General features: G+C 46.2%; 1 protein-coding gene across 2 annotated transcripts; it reads left to right on the forward strand.

Annotated features, from left to right (window-relative positions):
• The first annotated feature begins 1718 nt into the window (after positions 1-1718).
• Positions 1719-6779, forward strand: Llph (LLP homolog, long-term synaptic facilitation factor). Of its 2 annotated transcripts, none has more exons than XM_021174767.2 (3): positions 1719-1808; positions 2699-2925; positions 5916-6779. In XM_021174767.2, exons 2-3 carry the CDS (start codon positions 2706-2708, stop codon positions 6083-6085), a joined length of 390 nt encoding a protein of 129 aa, XP_021030426.1. In that variant the 5' UTR covers positions 1719-1808; positions 2699-2705; the 3' UTR covers positions 6086-6779. The 2 variants fall into 2 exon arrangements, with proteins under 2 accessions (XP_021030426.1, XP_029338153.1); XM_029482293.1 differs by lacking the exon at positions 1719-1808 and adding an exon at positions 1839-2280 and having other exon boundaries at positions 5916-6370.
• Positions 6780-14752: the final 7973 nt, after the last annotated feature.

Consider the following 14752-nt stretch of genomic DNA (forward strand, 5'->3'; position numbering starts at 1 on the left):
GAGTAGCAAGCACCCTTCAAAATCACTGAGCCATTTGTCAGCTCATTCTTCACCTCTAAAAAGGTCTAGTTTATAAATGGAAAGTCACTGGTGTAAAATAGATTTGATAAAAATGAACGGTGTTTATATTTAATGGCAACAAATTTCATGTGGTTAGTTTTCATAAGAGCTTTTTCATGCCAAATTGTGGAATGTATCTTAATACATAATAGGTTGATTTTTCCAAATTTCTGTTCAAAAGCCACAGCCTTTTGGTACATGAAGCTGCCAATTTAGAGCATCGGTAAGGTTGATTTTTAAAACCCAGGGCATGCATGCTTCCTCTTGTTTTAATGCCAACTGTATTTTTCCTGTGTTAAAAATCTCAGTACTTGCTATACTATATGCATGGTTTCTTTAAAAAGACCCAGCTCTTCTAGCAATTAAACAGGGATTTTATAAGTCGTCACTAAAGATAACTCCTGGGGGCTGGAGACCTGGTTCCGTGGTTAAGAGCACCTGTTGCTCTTGCAGAAGACCTGGGTTCAGTTCTGTGGTGATTTGGATATGCTTGGCTCATGGGAAGTGGCAATATTGGGAGGTGAGGCCTTGTTGGAATAGGTGTGACTTTATTGGAGGAAGTGTGTCGCTGTGTAGGAGGGCTTTGAGGTCTCCTAGTGTTCAAGCTCCACCCAGTTCAGAAGAGAACCTCTGGCTGCCTTCAGATCTGGGCTTCTCCAGCGCCATGTCTGCCTGCAGGCTGCCATGCTTCCTGCCATGACGACAATGGACTGAACCTCTGAAACTGTAAGCCAGTCCCAAGTAAATGTTTTACTTTTTAAGAGTTGCTTTGGTTATGGTGTCTTCACAGTAATGGAAACTCTAAGTATAACTGGTTCCCAGCACCCCTGTGGTGACTCACAACCAACTGCAAATCCAGTTCCAGGGATGAGGTGGCCTCTTCTGGCCTCCTCTGGTACCAGGCACACATGTAGTGCACATACATACTTGAATGTGGTGATCTGTTGAAAACACTGTTTCCAGGTAAGACTGGGTAGTTAACATTTCTTGCCTAATCACTTACTGAAAATCAATGAATGAGGTACTATCTAGGCCCTAAGACACTCTTCATCCATATCTTTAACAAATGTTAGAGAGACTTGCGTATCACCCATAGCTTGTGCAATATTAGAAGCACATGGGAAACCACACCTTTTTTTGTAACCTCATTCACCCAAGGTTAGCTTTGTCTCAGGGATGTAATAGTTTGGACAGATCAACATTGGTTGAAATAGCTTGTTTTACCCTTTAAACTCGTTGGGATAAGGAAAGATTATTCTGTTGGGTGATGCTTTGAAATATAATTGGCATGCAGTCGACTTGACATATTTAAGTTGTACAATTTGATACATCCTCACATCCATGTACCTCCTAGGATCTTCAGCCGAAATGAGAAAATTTCTAGGCTGCTATTAAAAACAAAACTCAGAAAGGGCTCCAGGATGATCAGAGCTGAGCAATCCCTTGGGTATCCTTTATCGTGAGGCTGTCACAGACAGGTCCCCCGGCCAGGCTTGGCCCATCCAAGGCTTTGAGATGCCTTGATTTATAATTTGCCACTCCGGACAGGAAATTCCTTAAACTTTCTCCTGTAGGTGTAGGGGCCCGCCAAAGCCTCGGCAAAACGGAGACAGCTGGTTGACCACGCCTCCCCAAAGACCACGCCCCTCAAGGATCCCGGCATGCTGTGCGCCGGCCCCGGACGGAAGCCGGAAGCGCCTGCACTTCCGGTTGGCATCCCACGCGTGGTGCGCGGTCCTGTCTCTCAGGTGAGTTGCGTGGGCTTTGGACTCAGCTCCGCGGCGTTAAGGACTGGCTCGGACCCTGCCTCCGCGGCGAGCCCTGGCCGCATCCTCGCCCGGTGCGGGGCTCGGGAGGGCGAAGCCCGGGGTGTTGACGGCGGCGACTCGCAGGGTGGATTACCGTGGGTTACCGCCGCAGCCCCGCACACGGACCCCTGGTGATTGCTGACGCTCAGGGGACCCTCACCCCGCCACCCCACGGTTCTCGTGACCTGGACGGTGTGCAGTGCAGCAGAGCGGTGGCCCCGGGGGATCCGGCTCAGCCCCGCAGTCCGCAGACGGGGACGGTAGCTCCGGGTTGAAGCAGAACTTGGTAGAAAGGAGCTGCCGGAGTCGGAGGATCAGAGCGAGCCTTGGGGAGAGCCGTTTCCAGACCTAGATCGGAGATGTGACGGTCCTGAAGTGGGCGTTGTGCGTGCGTGTGGGGCTAGAGAGTCAGGTGAGAGTCGGAGGCCCGAGAGGAGCGGGATGAGCTTTGACACACGAGGGGAGAAGTCTTTAAAAGGCAGGGAGCTATGGTTTAAGCTGTTAAAAGTTCACACTAAAGATGTGGTGAAGGATATTGGATAAGAACAGCGCAGTAAGTGATTTTAAGGCGGTGCTGTTCGCTTTCTGTGTCCAGTAAGCAGATTTGAGAACGGCTTGAATTACGACCTGTCCCTACTTAAAGGGGCCTGACGTGTCCGGACTTAGTCCTTGCATGCTCTGCGCTGATTCTCACGTAAGCTAAGCATGAGGGCACAGCACAGCTTCTCTTCCATCTGTCCCAGTTCTGGAGAGAAGGCTGCTTGGCCACGTCCTTGCCAGTCAAGGGTGTGAGCAGTAAACCTTTTGTTTGTGTTTCTGTTTACCGCCAGGTGAAGCATGGCTAAAAGCCTGCGGAGTAAGTGGAAGAGGAAGATGCGGGCCGAGAAGAGAAAGAAGAATGCGCCAAGGGAGCTCAACAGACTGAAGAGTATCCTCAGAGTGGACGGGGATGCTCTAATGAAAGACGTTGAGGAGATAGCAACCGTGGTGGTAGCCAAACCTCGCCAGGAGAAAATGCAGTGCGAGGAAGAGCGGTGTGACGCGGATGAGGAAAAGGGTGAGCCTCATGCTTCATTTATGTGGCTTTTCTAAAAAATATCGATCGACTTTTCTCTTAGCCCCCCCCCCTCTTTTTTTAAAGGTGTCTTCTACCCATTTCTACTTGTCCCTAGTGTCAAGTCCAAAAGAAACTGGGGGCAAATGGCTGGCTGTGGAGCTTATTAGATAATAAAGTACATGCTGGCACCCTGGTTCCTCTCAGCTCCTCCCCCCAACCCCTAAGTATCTCCACTTCACAAGCCTCCCTCTCACTCCCATATAACACTGCCGTCTGGGCCGTGCCTTCTCTCTCTTGCTTCTCTCAGCTCCTGGATCCTCACCTTCCTCTCAGTCCCCTTTACCCCGCTTCTCTTCCTCTCTTGCCTCCCCACCCCCCACCTCCCTTTCTCTCCTCTCATGGCCTGGTTCAGTCCACTGGCCATGTTTCGTCTTCTTTCTCTCCTGCTCTGGACTCTTCCGGCTGTACCTTCCCTCATTTCGACAGTAAACACTTCCTCTTCAGTCACACTTGGAGCCATCCTGTGCTCACTGTATGCACCTCACATACTTGCTGTGTTCACGTCTTTATCCTTTGGAAGCTTACGTCTCTATTAGAGACGGTGCTAAGCTGTTTCACAGTCCATGTTTGTGAATAGCATCTCTGAGTTGTTTAGAATGGATCTTCAGCAGTTACACAGCAGCTTGAATGCCCCAGGCACTGATGGTACTGTGGGATGGAGCTTAGCATCTAGGCAGATGTATAATTACCCTGGAAAGTCACAGAATCTCACTTTTGTTTGCATCTTTTTAGAGACCCCTGTGTATTGTTACTCATTGGAGGCTCTGTATAATGCTGGATTCAGCAAAGAAAGGGGTATTTGTTTTTAATGCCCCAACTTGGCAGCAAGCTAAATGAAGCACTCATATGAGGAGCATTGATTACACTTCCAGAGGACTCAGGTTCAGTTCCCAGCACCCACACGGCAGCTCACAACTGTCAGTAGCTCCAGGATCTGACATCCCACACAGACAGACATGCAGGCAAAGCATCAGTGTAGGTCTTTTTTTAAAAAGGCACTCTTAAGATAGAAGTGTGTTCATGTCTTGAAGGCCAAGGACTCCAAAGTTCTTAGTGCTTAATCCGAAGTGTTAGCGTCCCATTCTTCCAAAGAGAAACCCTCCTGTCTGGTTTCTGTTGGTCTGCTCTGATTCCACTGCCCCTGAGAGGTTTGACATTGAACTGGCTGTGTCCCTTTCAGCACACACATGTCACCTCTGCCCTGCAACTCTTTTCTTGGCTGCGCCCCCCCCCCCCCCCCCAGGAGTTTCTCTCCCTGTCCTTCCAACCCTGAGACAGACAGCTGCTAATGCCGTTGGTCCTCGGTGGCTTGCTTTGTAGCTTACTGTCTCATTCTGAACTTCATGTTTTAGCAGATATCAATTTTTCCCTTTAAAGACAATACTGGTTTGTCGTATGTGCTAGGTTTTATTTGTTTGTAGTTGGCATCTGGGGCATTTCCATGCTTCTGTGGTCTAGTAAACCTTAGTGTGCACGTTTGCTTGTTTGCTTGGTTGTTTTTAATACCCACTTTCAGTGCTTTGCAGTATGGGCTTACAGATGGAACCTGGCTCATACAGTAATTCTTTGCTCTTCTCTGCACCTGCCAGACATTTTATATCCACCTAGCAGTGCCTCAAATATTTCACTGCAATTAAACTGTTTTTAAAGTTTGGTTGTTTCTGTCTGTGTGGATTGTAAACATTCTTTATAAATTCTGGGCATCTTTGAGTCTTTTGAGTGGGTGCTTTTCTTTCCTTCTGGCTTTTATGTCCCCTAATTTTCTTAATTTTATCATGTAGGATCTTAGTATACTGTTTTGTTTTTCTATTCCAAAACTTTTATTTTTGACTATTCCCTTGAATAACTTCCTGCTCCTGTGTATCGTATCTTGTGGGGGTATTGTTTGCTTCTGTAATTTGATCAGATATTTCTGCGTTGTTTGTTGCATTCTCTTGAGTTCTGCTGCCTTGCTTTCACCCTTGTTCCCTCCACGCTTGTCTAGCCCTTTTCCCAAATACCTGGTGCATTCGTTGTTGTTGCCATTGTTGATCTTAGGCGAGGCGCTGGGGTGGAAACTGGGGGTGGAGGAGGCATCAGGGTGTGAGGAGGAGCCGTCCATCAGCATGGAGGCTTGTGGGGTAACTGGAGGGCTTCTGGCTTTTTTTTAGGATATCTCCTTTTAGAATCTGTGCCTCTTCTTTTTTTCCTCAGCATCCTGAGAGAAGAATTCTCTCAATTTCTGCCTGGAGAATGCCTTGGTGCCCTCATTTGTAATATTTCAGGAGCTAAATGGGAATAGCAGTGGAGATGAGGGAAGTCCTTCAGTTTAGTCATATCAGTAAAGCTTGCTCCTTCTGCCCTCAAGTATGTCCCCGTTGCAGCTGGGGACTATGCAACCTGCATAGTTTCTTGGGCCAAAAAATGCAGCTGTCCCCTGTATTTGTCCCCTCTGTCTGTACCAAAGCATTACTTGTTACACCAAACCCCATGGCCAGAAGTTGTTGCCCATCCCTTGATCCCAGCCTTTCTACTTCCCTCTCTGTGCTTCCTTTTCAAATGTAAACCAGACTCACTAACTCACCTGCTTACGATGCTAATTTTCAGGGCTGAAGAGGTGGCTCAGCACTTGGAGCTCTCACAGAGTTCATTTTCCAGCTCCTGTGTCAGGTGGCCCATAGCCAACTGGAACATCAGCTCCAGGGACCAACTGCACTCTCTTCTTCCTCCATGGGCACCCGCACACACACGCGTGCACACATGGATTTAGGAGCATGCAGCGGCATGTGTGGCTTATGTCTGACTTTGCTGTAAGGAGTGAAGGGCTTCCATAGGAAGTGGTCTCTTTGTTTTGATTTCAGACTCCATGTGGTTCTGATGCTCTTGCGATTCCACGGGATTGCCACATGTGAATGTAATAGCTTCTCATTTTATTCTTGTTTCTAATTTAGATGACATGAAAATGGAAACTGAAATTAAGAGAAACAGAAAGACTCTTCTAGACCAGCATGGCCAGTACCCAGTATGGATGAACCAGAGGCAAAGAAAAAGACTGAAGGCCAAGAGAGAAAAGAAACGAGGGAAAAGCAGAGCAAAGGCCGCGAAGGGCCTGGCCTGGTAGACCTTAAAGACTGGCAAGGGAGCCAGGCGTGGTGGTGCACCCCTTTCATCCCAGCATTCAAGAGGTGGAGGCAGGTGGATCTCTGTGAGTTCAAGGCCAGCCTGGTCTACAGAGCAATTCCAAAGCACCCAGGGCTCCTATACACAGAGAACCATGTCTTGAAAAAACAAGCAAACAAACAAAAAACCCAGAAACTTTGTTTTCAGTTTGAACTTAGTTCTGTAATTCAAACCAAAATAACTCACTTGTGTTAGAACCTTGAATAAAATCTCTTTGGTGATGCAAGAATGTTGTGCTGAGGTTGTGATTGGATCCTGCCTGGCACTGAGCATTGTGAGCATTGATGTGGTTATAATTATTCGATGTTACAGAATGGCCATTATGCTCAGTTCCTCAGGTTAAGCATGCTTATATCAAAGCAGTGTGGGCAGAGAGCTGTTACATTAGCATATTCAAAAATAGGGTGTCAAGGGCCTGAGGAAGAGTCAACTTCTGTTTCTGGTTGGGTGGCTCAAAACCAGCTCCCAAGGATGCGCCCTCTCGTGGCCGTCACTGGCACCGACATTCTATGCACATCTTCCCACGCACTAATAACTAAAATAGTCTTAAAAAGTCCATCAGTGGATCTTACAAGTAGGACTTACTTGAAGTGTTTATTTTTTTATAATTCATAATAAATGATATTTTGCGTGGAGATCTTGGAGTTTGACATTTTCTTTTATATATCATTAGGGTTTTCAGATACTGAGAAGACGCCAGCCTTTAGTTCAGGTGGACTATTATGTGTATAGATTATTGTGTAAAACAAGCTGGGCGTGGTGGCGCACGCCTTTAATCCCAGCACTCGGGAGGCAGAGGCAGGCGGATTTCTGAGTTCGAGGCCAGCCTGGTCTACAAAGTGAGTGCCAGGACAGCCAGGACTATACAGAGAAACCCTGTCTCGAAAAACCTAAAAAAAAAAAAAAAAACAAGTGATCCTCAATTTCAATATTGTGTAGCTTAAAATAATGGTAAAGTCTAGGGCTGGTGAGATGGCTCAGTGGGTAAGAGCACTGACTGCTCTTCTGAAGGTCCTGAGTTCAAGTCCCAGCAACCACATGATGGCTCACAACCACCCGTAATGAGATCTGACGTCCTATTCTGGGGTGTCTGAAGTCAGCAACTGTAGTTATTTATAATAAATCTTTGGGCCAGAGCGATCGGGCTGACCAGAGCAAGTGGGATTGACCAGAGCAAACAGGTCCTAAGTAACAACTCCCAACAACCACATGAAGGCTCACAGTGTCTGTACAGATACAGCGTACTCACATACATACAATAAATCTTTAAAACAAAATAGTAAAGTGTAGCATTTCCCAGAGTGCATTCTCAGAATCAGTTTCTCTGGATGCTTGGTTAAAATATATATGTATACATCCATTTGGCAAATGCCCCATATGTAAACATTGATGGGTGTTAGCTAACTTAGTATTGTTTTATGAAGAAAACTAGAATTAGTCTGGCTACACACCAGTGAGATGAGTGTTAGCTGAATCTGCCTCTGTACGCTTTGTTCATTCCAACTATTTAAATTTAGCATTCCATCTGAAGTTTTATTCTAGTCATATCCACCACCTTATTGTGCTGAATAAAACCAGGGGCTTTGCAGATACTAGAAATGTTGAGAACTGTGTATCTGCTCAAAAAAATGTATCCCTCCAGGAAAGAAAAATGTACAAGAGTAAGGTTACTTGGCCCTGAGACCTTACAGTACCAGGCATGCATGTGGCCAAATGCTACAGAAGGAAGCACAAAATGATGCCAGGAGACGCTTAAAATCAGTGTAACGGTCCCTCCTCAACCCACCCAGTAGCTCATTTTAAATGTATTAAAAAAATACATCTTTCTGAAGGGGACAAGAAAAAGCTGGTCACGTAGCTCAGTAGTAGAACACTGATCCGAAATGATCACAGGCTCTGGGTTCGATCCCAGCATCAGCAGGTGAAAGGGAGTTGGAGGTGGATGGTATCCGTGGTCTCTGCTTTTTGCTGTGGTTGTCAATAACAGTGTGGGAGGTAGCTAGATAAATAGGTGTGCGTGAAATAAGATGGCGCAGAGTTCTTAACCCTTTTACTGTGGGCAGCCTTATGTTGATGCTATGCCCTTAGTTTTCATTTAGGTTTTAGCAGCATTGCTAGGTTTCTGAAATTGAACACTTCCAGGGATCAATATACATTTTTCCTATAGCTCACAACCGCAATTTGATACCAGTAACAGAAGCTTTGAGCCTCTCTGTGGTGTTAGGTTGTTCGCTTAAAGTTTCTTTTGGCATTTGGTTGCTCCGGTTTTAACTTAAAAGTTAGACTGGGAGATGGCCCCATTGCTATGGAAGCGTGGAGACCCAAGTTTGAATTCTCAGCACCCATATACACAGGTAGGCCCTTGAGCATGTGCCTCCGGTCTAGGAAGGCGAGGCTTCCATTGGGGAAGGTCACTAGTGACCAGGTGACGGATGAGAAGGAATGTGACCTGCTGGCCAGCCAGGCTATGCATGTGAAAGAGCTCAGGTTCAGAAAAAACCGGAAGTGATATCAAAGAGCAGTTGAGGAAAATGCCGGACTTCTGACTTCCGCATCCACCCATCTGCCCTGCCCCAAGTTACCAGAACCCCTATGGGAAGTGCTTTGAGTCAGGCTTTAGCGTGTCAAGTCCTCACAGCTTTAGAACAGTGACTGCCATGAGTGAGTCTCAGCCCTGAGTTCCCAGTCAGTGCTGCTGGCACGGTGGGTCTGTCTGTCCATCTCGGGTTTTGGCAGGAAATCTAGAGTGGACTTTTGAAATCAGTTCAGGGGTGTGATAAGCCCTTTGTCGCTTTTAAAGACTAATACGTGGGGAAGCACTTTAATCTTCATAGGTAAGCCTCGCATCTCCAAATTTGTTTTTAATGCTGTCCAGAGAATTGCTGTAAAACCACCAGAGGGCGCTCAAGCCAAGCAGGAAGTCACTTGGTATCACACTAGGACGCGTTAGAAGCAGAATGGAACTATTTTTGTTCCCTTTAAAAGTATTAAATATACGTAAGACTAATAAAAATATAAATTTAAAATTATTAACTCATCTAATTGATACAGAGGCCTATGATTATGCTGCTAATATTATCTACACTTGGGGAAACTGAGGCACAGGAGTCACGTAGCTAAAACCAGGACTGCTGTTTCAAAGCATGCATTTTCACAGAGCCCATACAATTTCTCCAAGACAAAAGGTGTTCTTGGGGCTGGAGAGATGGCTCAGTAGTTACCAGCACTGACTGCTCTTCCAGAGGCCCTAAGTTCAATTCCCAGCAACCACATGGTGGCTCACAACCATCTGTAATGGGATCTGATGCCCTCTTCTGGTGTGTCTGAAGACAGCTNACAGCTACAGTGCACTCATATACATTTTTATCTGGTGTTCTGAAGACAGCTACAGTGTACTCATATACATTAAAAAAAAAAAAAAAAAAAAAAAAGGTATTCTTGAAGTAGACTTCTTGTTACTTGGTTTAATCCGTGATGGGATTGGGTTGAAGCAGGCTCAGGGTCAGGTAAAGAACTCGCTTAGTAACAAAATGACTTATAGAACCCTTCTCAAAACTCTGGGTGGAAACCAGAGTGGATTTCACAAAGTAACACTTCATCAGAAATGTGCCAACTGGTCCAAACGCAGAGATAGACCGAGGTTATTCGTGACCAGACAGCTGAGTGGAAGCCATGTGACTGTCAGCTGAACCTCTCGGGTAGAACCCAGGAAGATTTTTGTTTATTGGTTTGTTTTTGAGACAAGGTCCTGGCTAGCCTGGTACCCATAGAGCCAGCTGGCATCAAACTTGCAGTCATGCAACAGTAACCCCTCAGCCTCCTGAGCTCCAGAGTTAGAGGTGAGGACCACCATGCCCGGACCGTTGTCTTTGACCGCATTTTGTGTGATGGCTGTCACATTAGTGCAGATACACATTTTTCCCTATTCACACACGTACTACACAGTGATAAATATTGCCTGTGAAGAAACTGAATGTTTTCAGATTTTGTGTCCGTGTAGCTGGGATATGAATATTAGGAGTCGGAGAAAGATTTCTAAATGATTTGATTGAACGACTTGAAGTGTCCTGGAGGAGAAAGTGGGAGGAGAGGGTGAAGGAGGATGCGGTTTGAGTAATGAAGGCACAGGCTAGAGCAGAAGGGGACTCCAAAGACCTCAAGGAATTGCCAAATGGAGACATTCTACAGCTGTAAGGCAGATATTGAGCTGCTGACTAATATTACTGTGGAAGGACAGTTAGCAAAGCAATTCAAACTAGTGCCAGGCACGAGCATTTACCACCACCACCCCATGTTTTCCAGCATATAGAAAACTTCATTGCGGCAGACACATACCACTTTTAGAGCAATGTGTCTGAGGATGGCAGGAGACTTTCAAGTGCGTACATGACATCAAAAGCCACCCTGCATCCCCAGGACTGTATCAGTCTCAGACAGGTCAGGTCAGGTTTGGGTCTTTATAAAAGGAACCATTAAATCTACATTCTTCTGGATAGGGAGATGGTTAACAAGTAAGGCCGTTTGCTATGAACCATGAGGACCTGAGTTCAAATTCCTTGTGCCCATTTCAAAAGCCAGACCTGGTCTCACGTGTGATAGTCTCAGTGGTGTGGGAGGTAGGTCCAGAGATGGATCGATGGGGTTCCCTGTCTGCCACCTAGCTCTATGTTCAATGACAGATCCATCCCAAAGGAAACAAGTCAGGGGATGAGAGAACATGATGCCCAGTGTCCTTCTCTGGACTTTGCTCATGCCCACAGCATGTGCCCTTGTGTGTATACACATAGACACACACTCACATGCATGTGCATGCACGCACATTCTGTACATGGTTGATTGCCAAAAGTTTGTGTGTGTGTGTGTGTGTGTGTGTGTGTGTGTGCCTACTTTAAAGCAGAGGAAAAAACAAGGTGATGTCAAATAAGCCTCAGTTAAATAGGATCATTGTAAAAAACAGAAACAAAAACAGCATTTAAGGAATACTTATTCTGCTAAAGGCTTCACGTTGATATTGCCTCCGTCAAAAGACGTGGAGACATTAAGATGGTTGTTGCCCCTCATCTCAAGCGAGCAGTTTTGAGGATGCAACGTTGGAAGTCAAGCAAGTGTGAGTTCAAGCACAGACGCTCACCTCAGGAGACAATGCACATCGAGCATGGAAAACTGCAGACAGGCTGATTCTGTCTACAGAGGAGCCTGCATACAGGATACCAGGGGACTGCATGGTCAGCTGAGGCTGGACGGCCCCCTCACTTGAAATGTAGCCGAAGGATTAAAACACTGGACATCCAGGTTGAAAGCAGTCACCTTCATGCCTAGAAGTACCATGTAGAAAGTAACGCTTAAAATGTTTTATACTTATTTTGCTCTCTCCAGCCTTTTGGACCTCCATGATTATGGGCTTCAGAATCATTTTTAGTGAGAAATCGCAAAAATCTGAAACCTCCTTAATTTTGTAAATGTTAAATCTGCTACCCATTCAACTAAGCTGCAAATTAACGTATGGAAAAATGCTATGGACATCTGCTTTAAACAATGGATGGGGTAAAAGACTTTCAAATTCTAATGTAAAGAGTGGCATGGCTTTCTAACACATTAGGCTTCTGCACACTGGCTTATCCTGAAGCAGCGCGTTGACTTGGCATTGTGCTATCTTATGAAACACTTTCTCGCCCTCGTGGTGTGGCTTTTTAGTTTTCAATATCAGCAAAATCTTGAAGTGGTCTTGGTCGGGTGTTGTGTATCATTGTACAGTAACGTCGAGTCCATATGGAATCTCTGATCCGTGTAATAAAGTACATTTGTCATGGATCTTGTGATCTGCATGCCTTTCAGCTGTTCCCCCATAAATCTGTCCCATCGGAGGGCTGCTTTGTACAGCCGTGGTGGAAGCTGCTTTTAATAAACTAATATTTTGTGTCTTTTATATGTAATCAACAGGGAGTATTACAGCCTTGTGCCCCTATGGAGAAACATTCCACTAAACTTCTTTCCTCTTGACAATAATGAGAAAGAAAAAAAAAAAATAGCCCGGGAAAGGCACAGATGTTCGTGAACATATGTTGTTTCTCCTAAAACAAAGCTGAAGATCCTTTGTATTGTTCCAGATTTGAGAGAGAGAGAGAGAGAGAGAGAGAGAGAGAGAGAGAGAGAGAGAGAGAGAGAGAAGAAATGCTTTCAAGAAGAAAGAGTTTGAGAAGTGTGACGGGGAGAAGACAGTTACAAATTTCATCGAGAGTCCGACATGGGGTGCGATTTGTCAAGTTTCTAAGATGCCTCCCTTTGCTCTTTCAAAGAGCCGGCGATGGGGAGCAGAGCTGTAAGCAGCTAGGCAAACACCAGCCACTCTCATACCTTCCTGTTTAGTTACAGGCACTGTTTTATTCTCTGTCCCACCCCAAACTTCAAATTAGCAGTGTCTTCACACAGAACAGATATTTGATAATTCAGGCACGAGGCACTTAGCCTCCCGGCCCACTTCCCTTGGGTTATCAAATAGGGGCAGTGTCTTTCCCAGGGCAGATCCATCTGTGAGGTGTGTCAGATGCCTGAGTACTGGACAGTTGGCTGTTGACATGTGTAAGGGAGGATATTCTTGGGAAATATCTAAGAAAGGGAGCCGTGAGCCTTCGGTGAGGGTGGTGGGAATGTTCTGTATAAGGCTATGAATCTTTAAGAAGAGTTGCCTTGGGGAGAATGGGAAACAGCTGCTCCAAATCTCAGCTGAGGAAACGGGTTTGACTATAGCAGAAGGGACGCAGGTTAAAAATAAAGGACTTTCAGAACGTGAGTGTTGCTTAAAGCCAGGTATGTATTGAAAAGAGGCAGCTGGATGATCTCTGAAGGAGAGCTAGGACAAGAGAGGAAGACATAGAGGTGGGTAAGGAGAGTGTGGTCCTGGGTAAATTAAGATGGCTCACAGGTGATTCTATCCAAGGGTTCCGAACCTCTTGTTCTCCGTTCCCACACCCCCAAAAAAATCATAACGGAGATACTTTGTCCCAAGAATGAACGTGCTGGGACTGGAGGTCTGGAGATCCTTTGGGAGTCTTCACCGAAAGAGAGCGCTAAGGTAGGACCAATAGATGAAGGTGCTGCCTTGTCATTAAAGAACAAAGAGTAAGCTGCGCTGAGTTGGCTTAGACCATTCTTCCAGAGCGAGGGGCAGGCTAGGGGATTGGAACACCTTCTTTGTCCCTGCAGGTCTCATCTTAGCTAACTCCTTTGACTACAAAGTCCCCAACAAGACTGAAGGTTGCAAGGAGAGGCTCTAGGAGAAGCAGGCTTTTCATTTATCCTCCTGTCTTATTTTGTACGTTTGGCTCTTGGTTGTTACTAGGCCCCTCCTATCCTCACCTGAGCTTCTATCTCCACCTCGCCTTTCACTATCGCTCTTTAATTTCCTTTTTCCTCCTTCGGTCTGTTTCTCTTATATCGATGTGTGTGTGTATGTATGTCATTTTAAAAAATAGATGTAAAGCTGAAAGTCGAACCGTTTTTCTTTTTGTTTGTTTTTATTTTGTTTTGTTTTTCAAGACAGAGTTTCTCTGTATAGCCCTGGTTGTCCTGGAACTCACTTTGTAGACCAGGCTGGCCTCGAACTCAGAAATCCGTCGCCTCTGCTTCTGAAGTGCTGGGATTAAAGGCGTGCGCCACCATGCCCGGCTACGAACCGTTTTTAAGGAAACACATTTCCTTTTAAGTGTCTTAGTTTATAAATTCCCCATAGCACATCTCCTTGTGGTCCAGTGACCTTGATGGTAAGAGGTTCCTGGCTTCTGAATTGCTTCTCGTCCTTGCTGACCTCTGGGTTCTTCTGCGTTCTCTTTGCCTTCCTCCCTTCTGGTCTGCACTCTGCAGTGTTTCTGGTCCTCCCGGGGTGTTGCTTTTTGTTTTGGGGTCGGCTATGCCACCCACCCTCACCCGGTTCCGCCTTGTACTACCTGCCTTTGGTCCAGGAGGTGACGCACTGTCAGCTCCGTCCTGAGACCCTCATATCCAGGAATAAAAGTCACACACAGAGAGAAAGAGAGGGGAGGGAGATTGTTAGTTTGCAACTTGCCTTCTCGGCGCAATGAGGGGCGCTACTATCCCCTGCCTGGAAAAGTGTGCCCTTACCAATTTATTATCTCCGTCTCTCCACCTGCCCTAAACCTCAGTGGCTAGTCCCACCTAGACCCCGCCAAACATCCTTAGCCAACCGCCTGTAGCAGAGGCCCCATCTCCTCCCAAGACCTTTTATGGTTGCTAAGTTCTTCTTCCTCTGAAGCATGGCAGAAAGACCCTCCTTCCTTCCTGTGTCTCCTTTTCCACCTGGAACCTAGAAGTTCAGCCTGTACCTTCTGCCCAGCAATTGGCCCCCAACCTTCTTTACTGCCGATCAAGAACCAATTGGGGAACAGGACTTTCACATCAGAACCGCCCCCTTCACCTGGACTTCCCCCTCCCCCTCCCCCTCCCCCTCCCTTTCCCCCTCCCCCTTTTTCTCTCCTTCCCCCTCTCCCAGTGCCTTCTCCTTTTCCCCCTTTCCACCCCAGTCTTCCCACTAGCTACTGTTTCTAATCTCTCTTGTCTCCTCTCCTAACACTAAATAGATGCAAAAGGAACA

This window comes from Mus caroli, chromosome 10 (assembly GCF_900094665.2).
Source record: "Mus caroli chromosome 10, CAROLI_EIJ_v1.1, whole genome shotgun sequence".
In the NCBI taxonomy this organism is placed as follows: Eukaryota; Metazoa; Chordata; class Mammalia; order Rodentia; family Muridae; genus Mus; species Mus caroli.

Excerpts from the sequence above, each read along its gene's own strand:
- Llph (XM_021174767.2), top strand. The coding sequence starts at position 2,706 with ATGGCTAAAAGCCTGCGGAGTAAGTGGAAGAGGAAGATGCGGGCCGAG. Across the intron at positions 2,926-5,915 it reads TGACGCGGATGAGGAAAAGG|ATGACATGAAAATGGAAACT; the intron begins GTGAGCCTCATG and ends TTTCTAATTTAG.